Source organism: Heterodontus francisci, chromosome 7 (genome assembly GCF_036365525.1).
Source record: "Heterodontus francisci isolate sHetFra1 chromosome 7, sHetFra1.hap1, whole genome shotgun sequence".
Taxonomy (NCBI): Eukaryota; Metazoa; Chordata; class Chondrichthyes; order Heterodontiformes; family Heterodontidae; genus Heterodontus; species Heterodontus francisci.
In genome coordinates, this window is record NC_090377.1 from 132447685 (window position 1) to 132475339 (window position 27655).

At 45.1% G+C, this 27655-nt stretch overlaps 1 protein-coding gene and 1 non-coding gene across 4 annotated transcripts in view; both read right to left on the reverse strand.

Annotated features, from left to right (window-relative positions):
- Nucleotides 1–27655, reverse strand: part of nop58 (NOP58 ribonucleoprotein homolog (yeast)) — a 74641-nt gene that overhangs the window by 42866 nt on the left and 4120 nt on the right. For 2 of the 3 annotated variants that reach the window (XM_068036175.1, XM_068036174.1), the window contains exons 1-5: nucleotides 12089–12199; nucleotides 4169–4245; nucleotides 2930–2982; nucleotides 2023–2147; nucleotides 473–609 (exon numbers count right to left, since the gene is read on the reverse strand). In XM_068036175.1, coding sequence (XP_067892276.1) covers nucleotides 473–609; nucleotides 2023–2147; nucleotides 2930–2982; nucleotides 4169–4245; nucleotides 12089–12133 — 437 coding nt within the window. In that variant the 5' untranslated portion in view covers nucleotides 12134–12199. Of the gene's footprint in view, nucleotides 1–472; nucleotides 610–2022; nucleotides 2148–2929; nucleotides 2983–4168; nucleotides 4246–12088; nucleotides 12200–27655 lie in introns of those variants that run through there. The other variant, XM_068036176.1, reaches the window with a different exon arrangement.
- On the reverse strand, nucleotides 3742–3826 carry LOC137372456 (small nucleolar RNA SNORD11B). The gene has a single exon (XR_010975433.1). It is a non-coding gene; the product is annotated as a small nucleolar RNA SNORD11B (small nucleolar RNA).

Below are 27655 nucleotides of genomic sequence, written 5' to 3' on the forward strand. Positions count from 1 at the left end.
TCTGCAAATTATACTCAATACCAGATCCCTGTGCCCAATACAGGTTATATAGAGTACCAGAACATCCCACTCCCTTGTCCTCTGCCCAATGAAGGTTATGCACAGTACTAGACTGCTCTACTTCCCCTGTCCTCTGCCAATATAGATTAAACACAGTATTAGAGAACCCCATTCCCCTGAACTTCTGCCCAATACAGGTTATATATAGCACTAGCACTAAACAATCCCGCTAGAGTATAAATTATACGCAGCACCAGCCTGCCTAGTTCCTTCGCTTTACAGAATGTTCTATCGTGTTACATGTTTTACATATTACAGTTCCCTGGGAAATTTTAAACATTTCTACGTGCATGTGTAGCTCCTAACTGATTGCAAGTCTATCCACTGCACGGTGTCAACAGCAATCGAAATTTACTGGACAACTGCGAGCGGTGTTATCCTTTTCATTTTGGCACACGGGGCTCATACAGACCTGTGTGCAAGACCAAGAGACATGGCGCTTATCTCACGAGGTGGCAAGCCGGTGATTAGTCCATTCACCTGAGTTCGTATTCCTCTCATCAACTCTCCAACAGTAGCATTGTGAATGCAACTCAAGTTAAGTTTGTCCTGCAACAAAAATAGTTGCCCCAATTACAGCAGCACTCTTCTCTCCTCCATTCAACCATTTGGAAGCAGAAATCCCATGTACATTATAACCCCCGTAACATACCTGCAGTGGACATATATTTTTGTATGCAACAAGCTTCTATTTTACTATATTTGTGACACTGTTTTAATTAACGGCAATAAAATATAGTCACCAAGCAGCCATGTGTGAAATGTTGTATACTTTTTATCAATTTAACAATCAGCACACAGGGGGAAAAACGAAGCAAGCCATCTTCAAATATTACTCCAATCAGGTCTAATAAACTTACTGTTCCCTCATTAACTAATGCTGGTCAACTGATGATAAGCATGTTGCAAGTACATCCAGTAAGTATAGTCCTAAAACTGCATTAGGAACACTGCTGCAACGTACTGATGTACAATGCCATCGGGATTAATGAAGCACTAACCACCATTGTAATTACTTAGTTCACAAGCTGAACTGCTGTCTCAGAGGTAGTGACAAAGTTTGCAGATTTGTCACATCTGAAGCAGAATTATGAAAATGCGTCACTGACAGTGCTGAGAATTCTACCCATCTGGTCACCCCACTTTAGGAAGTGAGGATCCCGCAGAGGATGCAGAGCAGATTTAGGAGAATGGTTCCAGGTATGACAGATTTTAGTTACAAGGTTAGGTTAGGGAAGCTGGGGTTGTTCTCCTTGCAGCAAAGGAGCTTCAGGGGAGATTTGATACAGGTGTGCAAGATTATTACATGTTTAGATAAGGTAGACAAAGAAAAACTGTTCCCATTTGCTTATGTACAAGGACTAGGAGGGGCCACAGATTTAAGGTTTTGGGCAAGAGAGGATGTGAGGAAGAACTTTTGTTAATGCAGAAAGTGGTAATGACCTGGAACTCGCTGTCAATGAGGGTGGTGGAAGCGGAGACGATGAATAATTTCAAAGGAAATTGGTTGGGCACATGAGGGAAATAAACTTGCAGGGCTACGGCAATACAGCGGGAGAGTGGAACTGACTGGATTCCTCAACAGAGAGCCGGCATAGACTCAACAGACCAAAGGGCCTCCTTCTCTAACAAAATGACTCTCTGAATAGTAGGCAACTGAATTCAACTTGACAAGTTTATTTTTGATGGGTGTATTCTTTCATTTGTGGTCAGTAGGTTAGTTTGACAGCCATATTGACAATGAGTGTTAACCATCTCAATGTCCGAACAGCAATTTGAAGCAGTAGCTCAACTGATTGCACATTCAGCACTGAGGATCGCAAGGCATCAATGTCCTAAACTCTGCATGTGTGAAAAGCAAAGGAAGATTACAGCAGATAGGCATCTGTTTCTATGCTTGTTCATCACACCTGAAGCGTGTTGCCTAGCTGTACCAGAAATGTCAGGTGAAAGCTTCCTTACTTTGATGACACCCCCAAGTTTGGCATCTGCAACAGCCAACTGCTCATGAGCTTCCTTTGCAGCAATCTTCTTCAGTACTTTCTTCAGGCTTTTACCAAGCTTACCTTCCACCAGGGCAGTGGCAGCTACAAGACAGGAAGTCACGGAGAGGAAGGATTGAGAAAAAAAAAAATCAAACAAATCACAGTAGCAATACAGCAATCAAGCCCGTTTTTAAAGTTCAGGATACACAGATCTTTCATGTTTTAACAGAATACAAGAAAAGGCTCGCGTTACTGCCTTTACTGCCTCCCAGCTGCAACCTTTCTTACTCTCCTCTAATTTACTAACGTTAACATGCTCAGAACTTATTTTTTTCCAACCTTCCTCCATTGCAACTGTTCCGTTCCTACATCCCCACTGCCTTGAAATAGAGATTCAGTACACTCTCTCCTACTCAATCTTTATTTCCCAGAAGCTCAACTGTTTAACTCCTCAGGCCCCCTTCTTTCAAATGCAATCAACAGGCTTGCAAAAGTTTAGCTTGGCATCACTCCACCTTGCTCATGCTCTTTTCAATGTTGGCGTACCCTTCACATTGGGATTTCAACAAGGTTTCTCAGTATTTAAGCAGCACTGGATGTAGGTCACCAATTAATGGGAGCTCGTGATTACAGTCAAAACCTCTTTTCCTTATCCCAGAGATTCCCATAACGGAGGATGTTATTACAATCAAAGGCCCAGTGCATGGTTAGTTCTTTTCGATTTCCGCTCTGTTCTTGCTGATAAGATTGCTTTTTACTGTGCTAAAATGAAAGAGGAGCACTCGGAATTTGAAAACCTGAATGGTCATTGGTATTCTAGCAGGCTTGACCAACTCAGTAAAGTGCTTTTCAGTGTGGATGATAGCGAATCGAGAATTCATTACCTGCAAGAGCTTCTGTGGTATCTTGAAATTTTTCAAAATGTTTCAACTTCACACTGTGGACAGAAAGAGATGAAAATGATTTGTTCCCTCCTGCCTTCCTGTGCTAAATGTACCAAATCATACTGGGTTATGATTTCACTGGTGCCAATTCCCCTCCAATACCTTACCCAAGTGGCCATTCTTCATGTGGAACAGGCTCATGCCGATGAATTGCCTACCCCTTTTCCAATGTGTAACACAATTCAATCATGGCAGCATTACAGCCAGGTCCCAACCTCATTCACACCCTATATTCACACACACAGATTTTCCAGCAGAAGTACAGTAGCTGCAAATTAGCAGAAATTCTGGCTAACTTTTGCCTTGGGCCAAGAAAGATGATGGGACTTGCTGCAGTGGATGAAGTGAGCGAACTCAGCACTACCAGGATCTCTGGTCTGTACTGAGTTAGATGCTGTCAGCCAAAACAGCAATAGGTCCATTACACTGGGCTCAGCATCTTTCAGATGAGAAACTAACAATTCTTCTGCCCACCTGTTTGCTTTACAGCAACCTTTGCTAGAACTGCATTTATAAGGAAATTAGCCAAGGACAGAATTAAGTCAGTTGTGATCTCAGTATCCAATCAGCCACCAGTATTCAGCATGAATGCTCAAATGAACAAACCATTGGGCTAGGAACCATAGTGAGCCCTGTCCACAGGAGACTTCCTTTCCCACATGTTAATATGTGCAAAATACATAAATTGAAATGCCAGTTCAAATGACATTGACATGGGTGCACCATAAGGGCATGATCAAACAATCCAGCACTGGCAATCTCAGATGAGGTAGTGACTGAAAAACCCTCAGTATTTAGTCAGGAAGAGTGACAAAGTCATCATCATCACTGCTGCCAGTGCTGGACAAGACATTGGCTACCTCCTTACAAATAAGAACTCACAGCACTGATGTGATTTAGACGTTAAACATTGTCATCTTAAAACAGAAATTGATGAAGCAGGTTACAGAGTAGTAGTCCAACTTCAGAATTCATAGGATAGTTTTAGCACAGCAGCAAAGTGCCACATCAATAAAAACTGATATTTACTGACATATCTATAAGTTAACACAAATAGTATTTGGCAGATGTGGTCTACCCAAGATTCAGATAGACAGGAATGCTTGCCTCTGGGCTAATTTAAGAACTCCAACCGGATTTTGTCAAGTTGGTTTATTCTTATGACTTCGAATAGCTTACAATTTATTTGCTTTTTCTGCTGTTTCAAACTCCCGCCATAAGTTGTCCACTTCCCGGAGTTTATTCTCATCCAGGACCTGTGGGTAGAAAAAAAAATGCCAAATGACAACAGTTCAGAATAGTGAAGTGTTGATCAGCACAGCAATAAACTTTCCAAAATCAGCCTCTGCAACCCAGAGGCAAGGAAAAACAGCCAGGGCTATATTCAGCAGAAAGTGCACGTGGAAGATGGGCATGGCTCAGCTGGAATATCCTTACAGGTGAGTGGCTGCTGATAATGTTTAGGCTTAAAGATGAAGAATGGCAATTTGTGTAAAGGACTACAGGGCACCTGTGGAATTGTATCCTTGTACAAGAAATTAAGGAACAAATTAGCAAAACCAAGGCTATTCCTTGCGATAATCCCAAGCAACCATAGCATGATGTTGACCCAAACTCCAGGGGAAGCTTGAAGCTCACTGCATATGCAATTCAGAGCAGGGAACTGCAAGTATTCTAGCAGTGCTTTTTTCCAGCATGATTTAAAAGAGTTCAGTTGCAAGAAATAGGAGTAGGTCATTCAGCCCCTTGAGCCTGCTCCGCCATTCAAAAAGATCATGGTTGATTGGATAGTGGCCTTAACTCCTCTTTCCTGCTGCCCCACCACCCCCGCCCGCATAACCCTAGTCGATCAAAAGTTTCCAACTCCGCCTTGAATATATTCAGTGACCCAGCCTCCACTGCTCTCGGGGAAGAGAATTCCAAAAATTAACAACCCTCAGAAGAAATTCCTCCTCATAGAGTCAGAGTCATTTACAGCATAGGGTGCCATTCGGCCCATCAATTCCATGCCAGCTCTCCACGGAGCTATGCTGTCAGTCCCACTCCCTGGTTCGATTCCCGTAGCCGTGCAAGTCTATTTCTCGCAAGTGGCGATCCAACTTCCTCTTGAAGTCATTGATTGTCTCCGCTTCCATCACCATGGTGGGCAGTGAGTTCCAGGCCATTACCACTTGTTGCATAAAAAAGCACTTTCCCATTGTCCCCTTGCATCTTTTGCCCAGAACTTTCAATCTGCATTGCCTAGTCCTTGTCCCATTTGTTAATGGGAACAGCTTTTCCTTGACTAACTTAACTAAGGCTGTCATAATTCTGTACACTTCTATTTAAATCTCCTTTGCTCTAAGGAGAACAACCCATCTTTTCCAACCTAACCTTGCAACTAAAATCCTCCATCCCTGGAACCATTCTGGTAAATCTCCTCTGCACCCTCTCATCTTTCCTGAAGTGTGGTGACCAGAACGGAATGCAATACTCCAGTTGGGGCTAACCAGAGTTTATAAAGGTTCAGCACAACTTCCCTGCTTTTGTACTCCATGAAGCCCAAGATCCCATACGCTTCACTAACCACTCTCTCAGTACGTCACCTTCAAAGATTGCTACACATGCACTCCCAGGTCCCTCTGTTCCTGCACACTCTTCAGAACTGTACCATTAAGTATATATTGCCTCCCCTGTTCCTTCTGCCAAAATACATCACCTCACATTTGTCAGCATTGAATTCCATCTGCCAACTCTCTGGGGAGTGAGTGGCTGAGGGGGAGGCAATGGCGAGGCGGGGAGCGAGCAGATGGGTGCGGGAGGAAGTGGTGAAGAGAAGCAGCGATGGCAGGAGGGAGCAGGATACTGCTGGGTGAGGGATGGAAGTGGCGATCACAGCCATTGAGGGGGTTTGGGTTTAATTTGTTTTATATGACAAAATGAATAATGCCATCTGCATTACTAGCAACTGTCTTGAGATGTCGCAGACATTTCAGTCGATGAGACTGCATTTGCACATGTGCCAGTACTGCGCCACCTAGTGGTTGCATTGTCAGCAAACGCAGCCTTTATATATCTAAAAAAAGTAGTGGTCCCAGAACTGACCCTTGGGGAAACCACTGTCTACCACCCTCCTGCAAAACAACCATTTACCACGACCTGATGTTTTTTGTCCTTAAGCCAATTTTTTAACCAATTGGACACTGACCCACCTATTCCATGAACTTGACTTTTGTTAACCAGCCTTTTATGTGCTACCTTATCAATGCTTTCTTAAAATCCATATAAACAACATCCACCGCATACCCTCCATCAACCTTCTGCTGCCTCATCAAAAAATTCACTTAGATTTATCAAGCATGATCTGCCTTTTACAAATCCATGCTATCTATCCTTAATTAACTTGAACCTCTCTAAGTGTCCACTGATATTTTCCCAGATTGTTTCTAAAACCTTACCCACCACTAACTGGCCTGTAGTTGCCATGACTGTCCTTACACCCTTTCTTCAGTAACAGCAACACATTTGCCACTCTCCAATCCTCTTGCACCTCCCCCGTATCCAGGGAAGATTGGAAGATTATGGCGAGCCTTTCCACGATCTCCATTCTGACTTTCTTTAGCAATCTGGGATGCAAGCCATCTGGACCAGGTGACTTACCTACCCTAACCACTGCCAACCTTTTTAGTACCTCCCCCCTCTCAATTTTTATCCTATCCATTGCCTCTACTCTCTCTGCTTCTACAGGCATTTTGGCAGCCTCCTCTTCCTCAGTAAATGCTGATATAAAGTACTCATTAAGTGTATTATCCTTGCCCTGCACCTCTCAGCATATGTTACTCTTTCTGTCCCTAATCGGCCCTACTTTTCCTACTATTTTACATCGAGATGACGATTTTTGGGTTCCCTTTTATGGTGACTGCCATTCTATTTTCATATCTCTTTGCCGGTCTTATTTTCCTCTTCACCTCCCCTCTGAACTTATATGGTTCTCACCTGATGAGTGCACTTTACATGCATCACACACCCTCCTTTTTGTTTCATCATCTTTTCTATCTCCCTCATCAACCAAGAAGCCCTGTTCTTGGTTCCCCCACCTTTCACCCATGTTGGAATATTCCTAGCCTGTACGTGAAGCATCTCTTCCTTAAAGATAACACACTGTTCCGATACATTTCTTCCCACTAATCTTTGGTTCCATTCTAACCTGGCTAGATACCTTCTCATTGCATTGAAATTAGCCCTCTTCCAACCTAGCCTTTCTACCTTAGTTTGTTCCTCGCTTTTCTGCATTACTCGTCTAAACCTTATGATACGACGATCACACTTATGCAAGTGCTCCCCTACAGACACTTGGTCCATTTGACCCACCCCATTTCCCAGCACCAGATCCAGAAATGCCTCTTTTCTAGTTGGGCTGAGAACATGCCGATCAAGTAAATTCTCTTGAACACATTTAGAAATGCCTCCCCCTCCACTCTAAAATTATCCCAATATATATCTGGGTAATTAAAGTCCCCCAATATCACCACTCTATAGTTCTTGCACATCTCTGTGATTTCCCTGCAGATTTGCTCCTCTATCTCTCTCTCACTATTTGGAGGCCTATAGAATACCCGAGTAGCGTGATCATAGCCTTTCTGCTCAACTCTAACCAAATGGATTCTGTCCATGTTCTGTCAACTACATCCTCCCTTTCCAGCACTGCAATGTCTGCCCTAATCAGGACTGCCACTCCACCTCCTCCTTTTCCTTCTCTTATCTTTTCTGAACACTTTATATCCATGTATATTAAGCGCCCAATCTTCGCCATTTTTAAGCCATGTTTCTATTAATACCACTACATCATATTCCCATACTGCTATTTGCGCTTGTAGCCCATCAATCTTTATTCACCAAACCAAACAAAAAGTGCTGGAAATACTCAGCAGGTCTGTGGAGAGAGAAGCAAAGTTAACGTTTCAGGTCTGTGACCTGAGTATTTCCAGCACATATTGTTTCAGATTTTCAGCATCTGCAGTATTTTTCTTTTAATCTTATTCACCACACTTTGTGCTTTTACACACACGCATTGGCATCAAGTCTTTGCATTCTTTAGTCCTTCTCAGTCCACTCCCATCTAATATGGAACTACTCCCTTCTCTAGTACTGCCTAACACTCTCATTCTGACGCCACCTAATATTTGGTTATTTCCAACTCCAGTCGCTTACAACTGTGCACCTTGGTGTTCCTCTCTTGTATTATCTCCTGGTCCCCACAAGTTTATTTATTTATTTAGAGATACAGCACTGAAACAGGCCCTTCAGCCCACCGAGTCTGTGCCGACCAATAACCACCCATTTATACTAACCCTACAGTAATCCCATATTCCCTACCACCTACCTACACTCGGGGCAATTTACCTATCACCTGCAAGTCTTTGGCTGTGGGAGGAAACCAGAGCACCCGGCGAAAACCCACACGATCACAGGGAGAACTTGCAAACTCCGCACAGGCAGTATCAGCACACTGCCAGAATCGAACCTGGGTCCCTGGAGCTGTGAGGCTGGGTGCTAACCACTGTGCCGCCCACACATCTCAGTCTTAAATGGGAGACCTCTTATTTATAAACTGTGCTGCCTAGTTCTAGATTCCCCCCACGAATGGAAACATCCTCTCAGCATCTAAGCTGTCAAGCCCCCTCAAAATCTTGTATGTTTCAATAAGATCACCTCTCATTCTCCTATACTCCAATGAGTATAGGCCCAAACTTTCCTCATAAGACAACCCCTTCATCCAAGGAATCAGCTTTATGAACTTTCTCTGAACTGCTTTCAATGTGAGTATATCCCTCCTTAACTAAGGAGACCAAAACAGTACACAGTACTCTTGGTGCAGTCTCACCAATGCCTTGTTAAGTCACGTGAAGACTTCCCTACTTGTGTACTCCATCCCCCTTGAAATAAAGGCCAACATTCCATTTGTCTTTTGAATGACTTGCTTCACCTGCATGCTAACTTTTTCTGATATATGTCTGAGGACACCCGGATCCCTCAGTATAGCAGCATTCTGCAATTTTCACTTACTTAGATAATATTCTGCTTTTCTATTCTTTCCACCAAAGTGGACAACCTCACATTTTCCCACATTATCCTGCATCTGCCAAATGTTTGCCCATTCACTTAACCTATCTATATCCCTTTGCAGACTGTGTCCTCACAACTTGCTTTCCTTTGTATCAGCAAATTTGGCGACAGTACACTCTGTCCCTTTATCGAAGTCATTAATATAGATTGTAAATAGTTGAGGTAAAAACAAAAAATGCTGGAAACACTGAAAAGGGTCTCTGACCTGAAACGTTAACTCTGCTTCTCTCTGCACAGATGCTGCCAGTCCTGAGTATTTCCAGCATTTTTTGTTTTTACCTCAACTATTTACAATACTCAGCAGGACTGGCAGCATCTGTGCAGAGAAAAGCAGAGTTAAGGTTTCAGGTCAGAGACCCTTTTCAGTATTACCAGCATTTGTTTTTATTTCAGATTTCCAGCATCTGCAGTATTTTGCTTTTATGTAAATAATTGAGGCCCCAGCACTGATCCTTGTGGCACACCATTAGTTACAGTTTGCCAACTTGAACATGCCCCATTTATCCCAACACTCTGTTTCCAGTTACCCAATCCACTATCCATGCTATATATATTCAAAGTGACTCATTACAATGCAGCCAGCCGCTGACGTCATCTCACATGTGCAAACGGGCTCATGCGCACATGTGCAAACGGGCTCCTGCTCTCTGCGCGTGTGCTGCGTTCTGCAGTGCCAAGACTGGTTGGTGCATGCGCAGTTGACGTCATCGCGCAACGCGGGGAAGCGGAGAAAAAAAACTGGGGGGGGGGGTGGAAAGCGGGCGGGGAAGCCTGCTCGCTCTACCTCTCCGTCCACTCGCGCGCTCTCCCCCCGCCTGCTCTCTCTCTCCCCTCCGCCCGCTCGCCCCCCTGCCCGCCAGCCATTGTGTGCTGCCATGTGTTTACGTTGCCTTTGTGTGATTATTTGAGCAGTGCCATCTTTAGTCCTGGCAACTGCCTGGACGTCAGACTGACATTTTAGTGGCACAGGCTGCATTTGCGCATGTGCCAGTGCAGTGCCACCTACTGGTTGCATTGTCAGCAAACACAGCCAAAGATATTACCCCCAACATCATGAGCTCTTACCTTACGCAGTTAACTTTTATGTGGCACCTTATCAAATACCTTTTGGAAATCCAAATGCAATACATCTACTGTTTCCCCTTTATCCACTCTGCTTGTTGTATCCTCAAAGAACTCTAATAAATTTGTCGAACGCAATTTCCCTTTCATAAAATCATGTTGACTCTAATTGCTTGTTTCTCTTCGGCCTCCTTATCTCGAGAGACAATGGATAAGCACATGGGGGTGGTCAGTGGTTTGTGAAGCAGCGCCTGGAGTGGCTATAAAGGCCAATTCTAGAGTGACAGGCTCTTCCACAGGTGCTGCAGAGAAATTTGTTTGTCGGGGCTGTTACACAGTTGGCTCTCCCCTTGCGCCTCTGTCTTTTTTCCTGCCAACTACTAAGTCTCTTCGACTCGCCACACTTTAGCCCCGCCTTTATGGCTGCCCGCCAGCTCTGGCTAACGCTGGCAACTGACTCCCACGACTTGTGATCAATGTCACAGGATTTCATGTCGCGTTTGCAGACGTCTTTAAAGCAGAGACATGGACAGCCGGTGGGTCTGATACCAGTGGCGAGCTCGCTGTACAATGTGTCTTTGGGGATCCTGCTATCTTCCATACGGCTCACATGGCCAAGCCATCTCAAGCACCGCTGACTCAGTAGTGTGTATAAGCTGGGGATGTTGGCTGCCTCGAGGACTTCTGTGTTGGGAGATAGGGTCCTGCCACCTGATGCCAAGTATTCTCCGGAGGCAGCGAAGATGGAATGAATTGAGACGTCGCTCTTGGCTGACATACGTTGTCCAGGCCTCGCTGCCATAGAGCAAGGTACTGAGGACACAGGCCTGATACACTCGGACTTTTGTGTTCCGTGTCAGTGCGCCATTTTCCCACACTCTCTTGGCCAGTCTGGACATAGCAGTGGAAGCCTTTCCCATGCGCTTGTTGATTTCTGTATCTAGAGACAGGTTACTGGTGATAGTTGAGCCTAGGTAGGTGAACTCGTTTTGTTCTTTTTAAATGTCATATAATTAATAAAATCAACCATAGTTCACTTTAACTCAACTTTTAAAAAAACCTCTACAAGAAACAAAATGTTAGTACGTTTGTGGAATTATATCCACGCCATTCTGCATGTGCGGGATATAGAAATATTACTGTACTGTCGCTTAGGATGTTTGAGAGAAACAGTAAGAAATGCAGAGAACACATGGACGAATTGAGGGAGATACAGTGTGATGAACCTTAGTTGCTTCTGACTGGTGATCAGCAACATTGGAACTAAAATTAACGAATAATTTTTTAGTATCTTTACCACCATTTCATATGAGCATTATCAAACAAAATTTGACACCAAGCAAACGAATAGTGCAAGTGATCAAAACCTTGGTCAAAGAGGTCGGTTTTAAAGAGTGTCTTAAAGGAGAGGGCGGTCGAAAGTTTTAGGAAGGGAATTCGAGATCTAGGCACCCAGGCGGCGGAAGGCACAGCAAGCAATTAAGATCGGGGATACTCAAGCGACCAGAACCTACCCCAGGCGTTGAGGAGGAAAACTAGTGTGCTTTCGTTCGCATTTCTGCCGTATTCGCAGACCTCCTAGGCCATCCAGGGCCAGGGGGAAGAGGAGGATCGGCGGTGAAGCCTTGGCCCGGGCCTGAGGAAAGAGGAGCATCGGCGGTGAGGCCTTGGCCCGGGCCTGAGGGAAGAGGAGCATCGGCGGTGAGGCCTTGGCCCGGGCCTGAGGGAAGAGGAGCATCGGCGGTGAGGCCTTGGCCCGGGCCTGAGGGAAGAGGAGCATCGGCGGTGAGGCCTTGGCCCGGGCCTGAGGGAAGAGGAGCATCGGCGGTGAGGCCTTGGCCCGGGCCTGAGGGAAGAGGAGCATCGGCGGTGAGGCCTTGGCCTAATTCCAAACTAAAAAGCTTCGCTCCCCGCAATGCGGTGAACCTTTACCTTGAAGATAGCATAGCCGGCAGCGGTCTCAAACAACACTAACATGGCGGCAATTCCTCAGACTGCAACAATGTGCCCGCACCACGCAGTAAACCCCTCCTCCAGCGCATGTGCACCACCCCGGAACTAGGGAAGGGGGGGGGTGGAGCTATCACACGCACGCGCATCACATCGAAAGAGAAAGAGCCCAACGCAAAATTGCAAGCTGAAGGTCTTTAGTATTATACAAAATCAAAGAATGTTTACGCCACGGAAGGAGGCCATTCGGCTCTCTGCAACAGCAACTCAGCTAGTCCCGCTCCCTCGTGGCCCTGCAAATGTTTTATTTTCAGTTATCCAATTCCCTTTTAAAAGCCCTGATTAAAGCTGCCTCTACCACATTCTGAGGCAGTGCATTCCAGATCCTAACCACTCACTTCTGTTGCTATTCATTTTGGTAGGAAGAACATGGAGAAACAATATAAAATAAAGGGTACAATTCTAAAAGGGGTGCAGGAGCAGAGGGACCTCGGTGTATATATGCATAAGTCATTAAAGGTGGCAGGACAGGTTGAGTGAGCAGTTAATAAAAAATACAGTATCCTGGGCTTTATTAATAGTATTAATATTATTAATAGGTATTTATTAAATAAATTATAAAAACAAAGGTGACCGCGGTGACTGCAACAACTACCGTGGAATCTCCCTGCTCAGCATAGTGGGGAAAGTCTTTGCTCGAGTCGCTCTAAACAGGCTCCAGAAGCTGGCCGAGCGCGTCTGCCCTGAGGCACAGTGTGGCTTTCGTGCAGAGAGATCGACCGTTGACATGCTGTTCTCCCTTCGTCAGATACAGGAGAAATGCCGCGAACAACAGATGCCCCTCTACATTGCTTTCATTGATCTCACCAAAGCCTTTGACCTCGTCAGCAGACGTGGTCTCTTCAGACTACTAGAAAAGATTGGATGTCCACCAAAGCTACTAAGTATCATCACCTCATTCCATGACAATATGAAAGGCACAATTCAACATGGTGGCTCCTCATCAGACCCCTTTCCTATCCGGAGTGGCGTGAAACAGGGCTGTGTTCTCGCACCCACACTTTTTGGGATTTTCTTCTCCCTGCTGCTTTCACATGCGTTCAAGTCCTCTGAAGAAGGAATTTTCCTCCACACAAGATCAGGGGGCAGGTTGTTCAACCTTGCCCGTCTAAGAGCGAAGTCCAAAGTACGGAAAGCCCTCATCAGGGAACTCCTCTTTGCTGACGATGCTGCTTTAACATCTCACACTGAAGAGTGCCTGCAGAGTCTCATCGACAGGTTTGTGGCTGCCTGCAATGAATTTGGCCTAACAATCAGCCTCAAGAAAACAAACATCATGGGGCAGGACATCAGAAATGCTCCATCCATCAATATTGGCGACCACGCTCTGGAAGTGGTTCAAGAGGTCACTTACCTAGGCTCAACTATCACCAGTAACCTGTCTCTAGATACAGAAATCAACAAGCGCATGGGAAAGGCTTCCACTGCTATGACCAGACTGGCCAAGAGAGTGTGGGAAAATGGCGCACTGACACGGAACACAAAAGTCCGAGTGTATCAAGCCTGTGTCCTCAGTACCTTGCTCTATGGCAGCGAGGCCTGGACAACGTATGTCAGCCAAGAGCGACGTCTCAATTCATTCCATCTTCGCTGCCTCCGGAGAATACTTGGCATCAGGTGGCAGGACCGTATCTCCAACACAGAAGTCCTCGAGGCGGCCAACATCCCCAGCTTATACACACTACTGAGTCAGCGGTGCTTGAGATGGCTTGGCCATGTGAGCCGCATGGAAGATGGCAGGATCCCCAAAGACACATTGTACAGCGAGCTCGCCACTGGTATCAGACCCACCGGCCGTCCATGTCTCCGCTTTAAAGACGTCTGCAAACGCGACATGAAATCCTGTGACATTGATCACAAGTCGTGGGAGTCAGTTGCCAGCGTTAGCCAGAGCTGGCGGGCAGCCATAAAGGCGGGGCTAAAGTGTGGCGAGTCGAAGAGACTTAGCAGTTGGCAGGAAAAAAGACAGAGGCGCAAGGGTAGAGCCAACTGTGTAACAGCCCCGACAAACACATTTTTCTGCAGCACCTGTGGAAGAGCCTGTCACTCTAGAATTGGCCTTTATAGACACTCCAGGCGCTGCTCCACACACCACTGACCACCTCCAGGCGCTTACCCATTGTCTCTCGAGATAAGGAGTCCAAAGAAAGAAAGATTAATAGAGGCATAGAGTACAAGAGCAAATAGGTTATGTTGAACTTATATAAGACACTAGTTTGACCTCAGCTGGAGTACTGTGTTCAGTTCTTGGCACTGCCCTTTAGGAAAGATGTGAGGTGGAGGCCTGCTTTAGGTCAGGAAAAGGAACCCGACATCGAACGTGCAAGAAGCTGCAGCGCATGCGCGAGACATCATAGTGACGTCACTTGCTCAGTGCGCAGACTCAGTTTCGTCCCGGACTCCCATCTCAGGTAAGTTTTTTTTATTTTTAACACTTACCAGCAGAGCACCTACCGTGTGTGTCCGGCCGGACCCGACCCGACTCGATCTGGACTCGGCCCGGCCCGACCTGAACCAAGCCCGAAAGCCGGCCCCGGAAGATGGGCCTGACCCGACCCAAACCCAACACATGTTGTCGGGTCCCGTCGGGTTCAGGTCGGGTAGCAGGCCTCTAACGTGAGGGTATTGTAGAGACAGCAGAAAAGATTCATTAGAATGGTTCCTTGGATGAGGAACTTCAGTTATGAAGATAGATTGGAGAAGTTAGGACTGATTTCCTTGGAGAGGAGAAGGCTGAGAGGTGATTTGATAGAGGTATTCAAAATCATGAGGGGTTTGGACAGAGTTGATAGAAACCGTACCCAGAAAATTGGTGATATCGTAAATAGTGAGGAGGAAAGCCTTAGATTACAGGACGATATAGATGGGCAGAGCAGTGGCAAATCGAATTTAATCCTGAGAAGTGTGAGGTAATGCATTTTGGGAGGACTAACAAGGCATGGGAATATACAATGGATGGTAGGATCCTAGGAAGTACAGAGGGTCAGACGGATCTTGGTGTACTTGTCCATAGATCACTGAAGGAAGCAGCACAGGTAGATAAGGTGGTTAGGAAGGCATATGGGATACTTGCCTTTATTAGCCGAGGCATAGTATATAAGAGCAAGGAGGTTATGATGGAGCTGTATAAAACGCTAGTTAGGCCACAGCTGGAGTACTGTGTACAGTTCTGGACGCCACACTATAGGAAGGATTGCATTGGAGAGGGTGCAGAGGAGATTCACCAGGATGTTGCCTGGGCTGGAGCATTTCAGCGATGAAGAGAGACTGAATAGGCTAGGGTTGTTTTCCTTAGAGCAAAGAAGGCTGAGGGGGGACCTGATTGAGGTATACAAAATTATGAGCGGTATAGATTTTATTTTATCTTTTAATTAGAGATACAGCACTGAAACAGGCCCACCGAGTCTGTGCCGACCAACAACCACCCATTTATACTAAGCCTACATTAATCCCATATTCCCTACCACATCCCCACCATTCTCCTACCACCTACCTACACTAGGGGCAATTTAGAATGGCCAATTTACCTATCAACCTGCAAGTCTTTGGCTGTGGGAGGAAACCGGAGCACCCGGTGGAAACCCACGAGGTCACAGGGAGAACTTGCAAACTCCACACAGGCAGTACCCAGAGCCGAACCCGGGTCGCTGGAGCTGTGAGGCTGCGGTGCTAACCACTGCGCCACTAGGAAGAAACTTTTTCCCTTAGCGGAGGTGTCAATAACCAGAAGCCATAGATTTAAGGTAAGGGACAGGAGGTTTAGAGGGGATTTGAGGAAAAATTGGAATGTGGAACACACTGCCTGAAGAGGTGATAGAGGTAGGTTCAATTAAAAGCATTCAAAACGGAATCAGACAGTTATATGAAAATGAAGAATGTGCAGGGTTACGGGGAGAAGGCGGGGGAAAGGAACAGAGTGAATTGCTCTTTTGGAGAACTGGTACGGACACGATGGACCAAATGGCTTCCTTCTGCACTGTAACAATTCTGTGATTGTGTGATTCTAGTCACCTTAAATTGGTGTCCTCGATTATTCGACCCTTCCGCCAATGGAAACAGTTTCTCCCTATCTATTCTATCCAGACTCCTCATGATTTGCAACACTTCTCTTTCAAATCTCCTCTCAACCTTCTCTTCTCTAAGGAGAACATCTCCAGCTTATCCAATCTATCCACATAACTGACGTTCCCTCATCTCTGGAACCATTCCTGTAAATGCTTTCTGCACTCTCCCTAATGCCTTCACTTCCTTCCTAAAGTGCGATGCCCAGAATTGAACACAATACTCTAGTTGAGACCAAACCAGTGTTTTATAAAGGTCATCATAACTTCCTTGCTTTTGTATATGCCTTCATTCATACCTCTTTTGAACCAATCAGAAGGTTGTCTGAAAGGGGCACATCTAATAGACTATAACAAAAAAAACTTTAAAGGAAACTTGGCTAATCAGGTGAAGTGGCATTACCAAGGGTGATGATGCACTCCAGTTCCCTCCCGCCGCCACCCCCCCACCCTGGCCCGTCCCCCAGTGCCCACTGGTCATCGAAGGCATGAAGCACACCGGCGGACACCACATGCTCCATCTCCAGGGACATCCAGGTGTTGACGTCGCCATGGAAGAGAGGTAGGCAGTTGGGCTGAACGACCCCCATGCCTCTATTTATAAAGCCCATGATCCCATCTGCCTTATTAACCACTTTCTCATCCTGCCCTGCTACTTTCAACGATTTGTGCATGTATACCCCAGGTCCTTCTGCTCCTGCACCCCTTTTAGAAATGTATCCTTTATTTTATATTGCCTCTCCTCGTACTGCTTACCAACATGTATAATTCCCACTTCTCTGCATTAAATTTCATCTGCCACATGTCCACGCATACCACCAGTCTATCTATGTCCTCTTGTCAAAGGGTTCAACGAAAGTACATTCCATTCAAAAACAAAAACTCGTCCAGAAAGACCCATCCGTGGCTCGCTCAGGAAGTTAAGGAGATTATTAGACTAAAAGGAGAGAATTACAATGTTGCAAAAAATTGTAGCAAGACTGAGGATTGGGACTGTTTTAGAAACCAGCAAAGGGCCACAAAAAAGTTGATAGAAAGGGAAAAAATAGAATATGAGAGTAAACTAGCCAGCAATATAAAAACAGATTGTAAGAGCTCTTATAAGGAAGAAAAGGAAGAGAGTAGCTAAAGTAGACGTTGGACCCTTAGAGGCAGAGACAGGAGAAATCATCATGGGGAATGAGGAAATGGCAGAGGCACTGAACAAATATTTTGTGTCTGTCTTCACAGTACAAGACACAAGTTCCATACCAGAAATAGGCAGTAACCTAGGGGCTAAAAAGAGTGAGGAATTTAAGGATATTGATATCAGTCGAGAAAAAGTATTGGAGAAACTTGAGGGACAGTGGCGCAGTGGTTAGCACTGCAGCCTCAGAGTTTGCAAGTTCTCCCTGTGACTGCGTGGGTTTTCTCTGGGTGCTCTGGTGTCCTCCCACATGCCAAAGACTTGTGGGTTGATAGGTAAATTGGCCATTGTAAAAATTGCCCTTAGTGTAGGTGGGTGGTGGGAGAATTGAGGGAAGGTGGGGATGTGAGAGGGAAAATGGGATTAATGTAGGATTAGTATAAATAGGTGATTGATGGTTGGCGCAGACTCAGTGGGCCGAAGGGCCTGTTTTGGTGCTGTATCTCTCTATGACATCTATGACTAAAATCTGACAAGTCCCCGGGACCAGATGGCCTACTTCCTAGGGTTCTAAAAGAGATAGCTGCAGAGATAGTGGATGCACTGGCTATGATTTTCCAGAATTCCTTAGACTCAGGAATGGTCCCATTAGATTGGAAGTTGGCAAATGTTACGCCGCTTTTCAAGAAGGGAAGTAGAGAGAAAACAGGGAACTCCAGGTCAGTTAGCTTAATGTCAATCATTGGGAAGATGCTGGAAACTATTATTAAAGAAGTCTTAACATTGCACTTGGAAAAGCATATGTATGATTAGAACAAGTCAGCATGATTTTACTAAAGGGAGATCCTGTTTGACAAATTTATTTGAGTTTTTTGAGGATGTAACTAGTAGGATAGATATAGCGGAACCAGTAGATGTAGTAGACCTGGATTTTCAAAAGGCCTTCGATAAGGTGCCATATAAAAGATTAATAGGCAAGAGAAGGGCTCATGGTGTTGGGGGTAATATATTAGTGTGGATACAGGATTGATTAACGGACAGGAAACAGAGAGTGGATATAAATGGGGCTTTTTCAAGTTGGCAGGCAGTGAATAATGGGGTGTCGCAATGATCAGTGCTGGGGCCTCAGCACTCTATATTAATGACTTGGATGAAGAGACAGCGAGTAATGTATCTAAGTTTGTTGATGATACAAAGCTCGGTGGAAAGGTAAGCTGTGGGGAGGATATAGAGAGGCTGCAAAGAGATATAGACGGGTTAAGTGAGTGGGCAACAAGATGGCAAATGGAGTATAATGTAGGGAAGTGTGAAATTATTCACTTTGGTTCTAAAATAGAAAAGCAGAATATTTTTTAAAAGGTGTAAAACTTTAAGTGTTGATATTCAGAGAGACTTGGGGGTACTCATACAAGGAACGCACAGGAAGGCAAATGGCATGTTGGCCTTTATTGCAAGGGGATTGGAGTACAGGAATAAAGAAGTCTTGCAAAAATTGTACAGGGCTTTGGTGAAACCGCACCTGTGATACTGTGTGCAGTTTTGGTCTCCACATTTAAGAAAGGAAATAGTTTCACTGGAGGCAGTGCAGCCAAGATTTACTAAATTGGTAAAGGGGATGAGGGGGTTGTCCTATGATGAGAAGCTGAGTAAATTGGGCCTATATTCTCTGGGGTTTAGAATGAGAGGCGATCTAATTGAGACATACAAGATTCTGAAAGGGCTTGATAGGGTAGAAGCTGAGAGATTGTTCCCACTAGTCAGGGAATGTAGAACACGGGGACACAGTCTCAGGATAAGGGGTCAATCATTCAGGACTGAGATGAGGAGAAATTACTTCACTCAAAGGGTTGTGAATCTTTGGAATTCTCTACCCCAGCGGGTTGTGGATGCTCCATCACTGAATACATTTAAGGCTGGGATAGATAGATTTTTGGTCTCACAGGGAAGCAAGGGATATGGGGAGTGGGCAAGAAAGTGGAATTGAAGCCCAAGATCAGCCATGATTGTATTGAATGGCAGAGCAGGCTCAGTGGGCCATATGTTCTACTTCTGCTCCTATTTCTTGTGCTATTGTGTTCTCTTAAAGTCTAACACCATCCTCCTCACAGTTCACTACTTCCAAGGTTACGATCTGGAATCTACTGCTGAAAGGGTGGTGTTTACTGATTCAATCATGGCTTTCAAAAGAAAATTGGGTCAACATCTGAAGGGAAAAAATTTGCAGGCCTATTGGGAAAGGGCAGGCGAGTGGGACTAGCTAAATTGCTCTTGCAGAGAGCCGGCACAGGTTTGATGGGCCAAATAACCTACTTCTGTGCTGTAACCATTCTATGATCCTCATGAGCCACACTTAGTTAAAAAATCTCTACAGCAACAGTAAAGGAACATTTATTTAACAGTGGTCATAATAGGATTGAATTCAATGTTAGGTTTGAAAAGGAGAAACGTAACCCAGTCACTAAAATTCATGAAGTCCCAATCTGACCTCTCTGTCCTCAGTCTCCGACACTGTTCTAATTAAGCTTTAAGAACTCCTAATCTTTTGATTTGGCACTTTAAAGCCTTCTGGGCTCAATATTAAATTCAACAATCTTAAATCAAAACCACGGCTCACACCTTTTCGGACAGCAATTGCTGGTAACGATTCTGCATGTCATTTTCAACTTCTCTAGACCCATTTTTTGTTTATTTTATTGTCCCATTGCCATCCTCTTTTAGAAAAGCAAAATGCTGCAGATGCTGGAAATCTAAAATAAAAACCGAAAATGCTAGAAATACTCAGCAGGTCAGGTGGAGAGAGAAATAGGGTTAGCATTCCAGGACGGTGACCTTATTTCAAATTTCAAGAAAGCACAGTATTTTGCTTTTGCATTAGTGTTTCATTCACTGCCACTTCTGCTCCCAGAATACGCACCTTGAAGTTCGGTTCTCTCTGACGAGATTTCTGTTTGTCTCTTTTACCACCCTCTTTTGCATTGTACCATCATCCCTTTTTGTCATTAATTACTCCTGCCTTCTCACAGACCTCCCTTTTGTTTTTTTCTCCCCTCCCCCCTTTCACTGCCTCTGTACTTGCTTAAAACCTGTTACACCTCTAACCTTTTTCAGATCCAATGACCTAAACGTTTGGGCCCAATTTTGACTCTGTGTAAGTGAATTGGTTTTGAAATGGGTTAAAAATTGGGCCCATTAATTTTGTTTCTCTCCACAGATGCTGCCTGACCTGCTGAGTATTTCCAGCATTTTCTGTATTTATTACTAAGATTCTAGATTTTGGTACGGCTAACTTTAATGAGATGAGACAGAGATTGCCAGCAGCAAACTGGTCAAAACTGTTATCAGGTAAAAGTACATTTGAACTTTGGAAGGTGTTCAGGGAGAATGTTCCCCACCTTCTTCTGGAATGTGCCTTTGCAAAGCAGGTGTGGAAAGAGAGGCAGTGGTTTTTGTCAGGGTTCATCCCGAGCAGCTCTGTAACAGAGGAGTCTGTGCTCTATGGGCTGTTCCCAGGCACGCACACTGGGATAAACATCAACTGCCGCTGGAGGATCATCAACTCGGACGCACTTTGGTCTGCCCGAAACTTGCTGGTCTTCCAGAGCAAACAGCTGTCCACGACCAAGTTTTGCAGACTGGCACATTCCAACATCCTGTGCCAGTCTGCAAAACTCGGTCGTGGACAACTCTTTGCTTTAGGATGCACTAAAGCTTGGGGCAGCCGCCGCAAAGGTTCAATGGGGAAAGGTCACTGTGTAAGATCCTCCCGCCATAGTATACTGAGGGTCTGGAACCTGTGTAAAACCCCTCAGGCTGTATGGACCAAAATGTTTTTTGCTATGTAATGCCAATGTATATTGCATTTAAAATGTAAAATTTGAACTGTTTTGTAATGTACTTTTGCAAATTTTTATGAATAAAATATATTTTTGGAAAAAAAATTTAAGTTGAAGAAAACAGAAAATGGAATAGCCACGATGCAAACTAGTGGCAAGAGGCAGCTGATGTCCCAAACAGACACCAGTGACTGTTCATCATCAGATGAGGACGGGCAAGAAAGGGGCACCAACAAAATAAGTGGCAAAGCACCAAGGAGGTAAAGGAGACCAAGGGCCTTCAGCTGAGAACACTGGAAGCAGCGAAGGGTCCAGGGAACACCTGCTTCAGGATGCCAGGAGCAGCAATGCAACCAGCGCCCCCCAGATCCAGGAAAGCAGAAGCAGCGATGCAATCAGCGCACCCCAGCTCTGGGAAACCGGGAGCAGCAACAGCCTTGACCAGGAACAAAGTGGAACAACAGCACCACCAGAGCACAAGGCAACCTTTCCCGGGTGCATGATCCCTGTGATGTCACCCAGATGGAACAACACTCCTGTGGCAGAGCAGGACTGGTATCTCAGCCCTGCGAGAGTGCAACAGTTTGCAAACACCTCGGGTATCCAGGAGCACACCCAGGAGCTGCAACTTGCATAGACTTTCAGAATGGTAATCTAAAGTCTTTAAGTAGGTTTAAAAATTGCTTCTATTAATGTGTGTTGCGTTAAAGCCATTACGCGATGTGTTTCAACCTTGGGTTACCTGGCCAAAATCAAAGCTGACCTGCTATTTCTGCAGGAGTGAGGGATTATGTACCTCAGCACTTACAGGCAATGGTCGAGGTGGGGGTCCCACAGGCTATTGATCTGGTCAGGAGGAAACGACTGCTGTTCCTCCGGCCTGGGTATTCTGCTGTAGCAACAATCACCATCTCTGAAGTTAAGAAAATGGTGGGCGATCACCTCTTTGTAGCAGACGTAATGTACAAAAATGCTCCCCTCCAGTTAATTAATGTGTACGCCCCGATTCTAAAGAACGGGCGGCTGGCTGTCCTTCAGCAGCTCCGCCTGCTGCTGGCAATGTCCAGGCCAGTCATTCTTGGTGGTGACTTCAACTGCATCATTGATGCGGCTGGACAATTCAGTAGGGACGACAGCAATCTGGATGCCACGTCCAGACTCCTGATGGAAACAGTAAAAGATGACAAGCTGCACGACGATGTCAGCAATCCTGCAGACAGAGCACCTTGTAGATACACCTGGTCGAGGCCAGAAGGGTCCATCCGCTCCAGGGTAGACTTCCTGTTTGTGTCCAGAGCGTTCACAGTCAGATCCACCAATGTCAAGCCAGTGTTCTTCTCTGACCACTGTTTAATACTGGCCAACTGTCACCTACAGGAAGATCAGGGGGTAGTCAGGGGGACACGGAGGCTGAATGTGAATCTGTTGACCCCAGAAAACATTGAGCAACTCAAAGGGGATTACAAAGGTTGGAGAACTGTGAAACCCCTCTTTGAGCCCCCAATGCACTAGTGGGAAGCGATCAAGATGAACATCAAGAGGTTTTTCATTCTCAAAGGTGTTCAGAAGGCAACAAAAAGACGAAAGGGTCCTGACTCCAGAAAAACATGCCAAATCTGATCCTGGGGGGGTCAATGTAAAGGAGAACCTCCAGGAGGTGAACAGCCAGCAAGCCTTGCTCTTTGCCTCGGAGGCCTCCAAGATTATCTTTCAGTCCAAAGTCCGCTCTATTGAGCAGGATGACGTGCTCGCGTTTCTTCTTCCAAAAGGTACGCAGAGAGAGCTCTGTGATCGGCTGCCTGAAGGAAGAAGACGGCTTGGTAATGTCATCGCAGTCTGACATATTGAGGATCAGCAAATCCTTTTATGCCAGCCTGTACAACATGAAACCTACTGACGGCACGGCCTTCCAATCCTTCCGGTCCTCTATCATGAAGGTCTTAGATGACAGTACGTGGGAGAGTCTGGACAGACCACTACCTCTGGACGAGCTGATACAGGCTGTCCAGTCCTTTGAGACGAGTAAAACTCCTGGAAATGACCGTTTACTGGCCGAAGTGTATTCAGCGCTGTGGGACTGGATCAGCCCGGACCTGCTGGAAGTGTACAAGAGTATGCTTCTAGCCAGTAGCATGTCAGAATCCATGAGGAAAGGCATTATCACCCTCATCTGCAAGCAGAAGGGGGAAAGGGAGGAAATTAGAAATTGGCCACTCATTTCACTGCTCAATGTGGATTACAAAATTTTGTCCAAAATCATTGCCAATCGGGTCAAGTCTGTGCTGGAGTTGGTGATCCACCCTGATCAGACCTGTGCTGTACCCAGCAGGAAGACCTCTGATAGCCATGCGCTACTCAGGGATACATGCAGGATGGCAGGGGTGAACATCTGCTGAGACCAGGAGAAGGTCTTTGACAGAATATCACACACCTACATGATGGATGTGCACTCCAAAATGGGGTTTAGGAAGAGAATTCACTGTTGGATCCAACTGCTACACACAAACATCAGTAGCGCAGTTTCAATCAATGGGTGGGAATCGGAAAGCTTTCCAATTAAATATGGAGTCAGGCAAGATTGCCTTCTCTCCTCTGACTTGTTTGTGTGTTTATTGAACCCTTTTCTGATTCCACAGGAAGGATGTGGACATAAGAGGGGTGACGATCCCAGGCAGAGGAGGCATGCAGGTGAAAGCCTCCCTGTACATGAATGAGGTCGCCGTCTTCTGCTCGGAGCCACTGTCCACTCGCAGACTGATGAGCATTTGCGACCAGTTCAAACTGGCCTCGAGAGCCAAAATCAATTGTGGCAAGAGTGAGGCCATGTTCTTTGGGAACTGGGCTGACCGATCCTTTGTCCCCTTCACCCTCATTTCAGATTACCTGAAGGTGCTGGGGACATGGTTCAGAGGGGCCAGGGCGTGCGCCAAAAAATTGGGAGGAGTATATAACCAAGGCGAAGCAGAAACTGGGCATTTGGAAGTGACATTTCCTCTCTATTGCAGGGAAGATTCTGGTCATCAGGTGCGAGATGCTCTCGGTGTTGCTGTACGTGGTGTAGGTCTGGCCCATACCCCGCTCCTGCACGACGCCAGTCACCCAAGCCATCTTCTACTTCATCTGGAGATCAAAGATGAACTGTGTCCGCAGGGGCACCACGTACAAGCCTCTAGATAGAGGGGGAAAAAACATACACAATGTTGCACTCATCCTGATGACCACCTTTGTGTGTGGCTGCATCAAGCTGTGTGTAGACCCCAGTGCACAAACATCAAGTATCACTACGTGCTGAAGTTCTAATTGTCCCCCATGTTGCGAAGGATGGATTTGGCCAGGTTTCTGTGGAACGCTCCATTCAGTTGGACCATGCCGTACCAGATGTCCCTCATGGAAAAGTTTGTGCAGAAAAACACCTTTGACCACAGGTCCAGCCGGCAGTGGTCTGCACATAACGTCCTCGAGGCCCTGTGGGCAGAGGAGATGGTGGATCCTGTCGATGGTTCCCTGAGCAGTCTGTCAAGGTCAAGACGTAGCTTGGCTGGTGGTGAGAAGGGCCCTCCCTTTCAGATCTTTCATGCACAGTTGGAGTCTCACTCCCTCTGCATGCTGTCCTCGAGGTGGCTGCAGTGGGGAAGAGACTGTTGCCCACCTCCTTCTGGAATGTGCCTTTGCAAAGTAGGTCTCGAACGAGATGCAGTGGTTCTTATTGCGGTTCATCCCGAGCAGCTCCATAACACAGGACGCTGTGCTCTACGGGCTGTTCCCAGGGATGCACACCAAGGCAAATGGCAAACATTAGCTGCTGCTGGAGGATGCTCTTTGGTCTGCCCACAACCTATTGGTCTTCCAGTGTAAAGAGTTGTCCACGACCGAGTGTTGCAGACTGGCACATTCCAAGGTCCAGGACTACATGCTGAGAGACGCACTAAAGCTTGGGGGAGCTGCCACAAAGACTCAATGGGGATAGGCCACAGTCTAAGGCCTGCTTGCCATAGTATATCGAGGGGCAGGAAACTGTGTGAAACCCCTTGGGCTGGATGATTCAGATGAAATGTATGTGGTAAATATCATGCATAATTGCAATTGTATCGAGGCACCTCAGAGTGCCACAGTCTGCGTGGAAAGAACTTGAACCATATTGCACTTTCTGTAATGACCAATTTGAAATGATATGTACTTACAGAAATTTGATGAATAAAGTATATTTTTCGATAAAAAAATTTAGCTTAATACAAGACCAATATATACCCAAGGGGGGAAAAGTGCTACTTACCAAATAAAACGGCCATGGTTGACAAAAGAGGTGAAAGATAACATAAAACTAATGGAAAAAGCAAGTACAATGAATAATATAGATCCAGGGGTGTGGGAGAGATATATAGAAGAGGAAAGGAATTGGACAAAAAAGTAACAGCTGTAAAAAGGAATATGAAAAGAAACTCGTGAAGGGTACCAAGATTAACACAAACATTTTTTACCATTATATTAGATGAGAAACAGGCGTCAAGGGTGAGCTAGGATTTTTAAAAACAGACGTGGGTAATATTGCGAATGAAAACAAGGAAATGGCAGACTTGTTGAATAATTACTTTGTGTCAGTCTTCATAGTAAAGGAGGGGATATTACAGGGAAATTCCAAGCATTCCATGACATTTCAGTGAAATTAATATTGAATTAATACTGCAACCAACTAAAGTTTACATAAGTAAGAAAACAATATTAGAAAAATAATGGCACTAAAGACTGACAACTCCCAGGACCTGATGTATCCACCCAGGGTTTTAAAGAAAGTACGTGAGGAAATTGGACATGCCTTAGTCATAATTTGCCAAAGCTCTCTCAATTTAGGAATTGTTACTTTAAATTAGAAAATTGCAAATGTGACTCTATTATTTAAGAAAAGTGAGAGAGAGAAATCAGAAATTTACAGACCTGTTAGTCTAACATCTGCTGTGGGGAACTTATTGGAATTTATAATTAAAGACAGTGTGACTGAGCACTTAAATAAATTTGGATTGATTCAAGAGAGCCAACATGGATTTGTAAAGGGTAGGTCTTGTCTATCAAACCTAATTGTCTTTTTTGTGACAGTAACTAAAGTAAGTGGAAATGGGAATGTGTATGAATGTAGTTTATATGGACTTCCAAAGGCATTCAGTAGGTCCCACTTAAAAGACTGTTAGCTAAAATTGCAGCTCATGGAATTGAAGGCAAATGATCGACCTAGTTAGGAGAGTTGGGATAATTGGCATGTTCTCAAATTGGAAGGAAGTGACTTGTGGAATCCCACACGGATCACTGCTGGGGCCTCAACTATTCACTATATTTATTAATGGCTTAGATAACACAATAGAGGGCCATATTTCCAAGTTTACCAATGACACAAAGGTTGGTGATAGAGCAAGTGGTGTAGATAGCAGCATAAAATTACAAAGAGACATTTATAGATAAAGTGAGTGAGCAAAACTGTGGCTGATGGATTTCAATGCCGGCAAGTGTGACGCCTCTACTTTGGGTGAAAAAAATGAAAGATCCCAGTATTTTTCAAATGGTAAAAAGCTAGGAACAGTGGAAGTCCAGAGAGATTTAGGGGTCCACGTACATAGACTACGAAGATATCATGGTCAGATACAAAAATAATCAAAAAGGCTCATGAAAAGTTTGCCTTTATATCAAGAAGGGTATAAGATAAAGTGGAGGAAGTTTTATTCTAGCTATATAATGCTCTGGTTAGACTGCAGCTGCAATACTAGGTACAGTTCTGACACCACACCTTAGAAAGGATACATTGGCCTTAGAAGGAGCGCAATGCCGATTTTATCAGAATGTTACCAGGGTTCCAAGGTTTAAATTGCAAGGAGGGATCATATAAAATAGGCTTATATTCCCTGGAATATAGAAGGTTAATGGGAGATTTGACTGAGTTTCTTAAAATTATTAATTCACAAATTGTGGGTGTCGAAAGGAAGGCCACATTTATTGCCTATCCATAATTGCCCTCGAGAAGGTGGGTGAGCTGCTTTCTTGAACCACTGCAGTCTGTGTGGTGAAGGCAGTCCCACAATGCTATTATGTAGGTAGTTCCAAGATTTTGATCCAGCAATGATGAAGAAATGGCATTATATTTCCAAGTCAGGATGGTGTGTGACCTGGAGGGGAACTTTAGGATTTTGAAAGAAAGTGAGAGGGTAGATAGAGAGATTTTTTTTTCCACTTGTGAGGGAGTCTAGGACAAGGGGACATAACCTTAAATTCAGAACCAGGCCATTCCAGAGAGAATTAGGAAACACTTCTGCATATAAATGGCGATAGAAGTGTGGAAATCTCTTCCCATAAAAAGAAGTAGATGCTAGCTCAATTAATAATTTTAAATCTGGGATCAATAGTTTTTCGTTAGCCAAGGGAATAAAGCGATATTTAGCCAAGATAAGTCATGACAAAGGAACACCCAGCCTAGTCAACCCTTCTC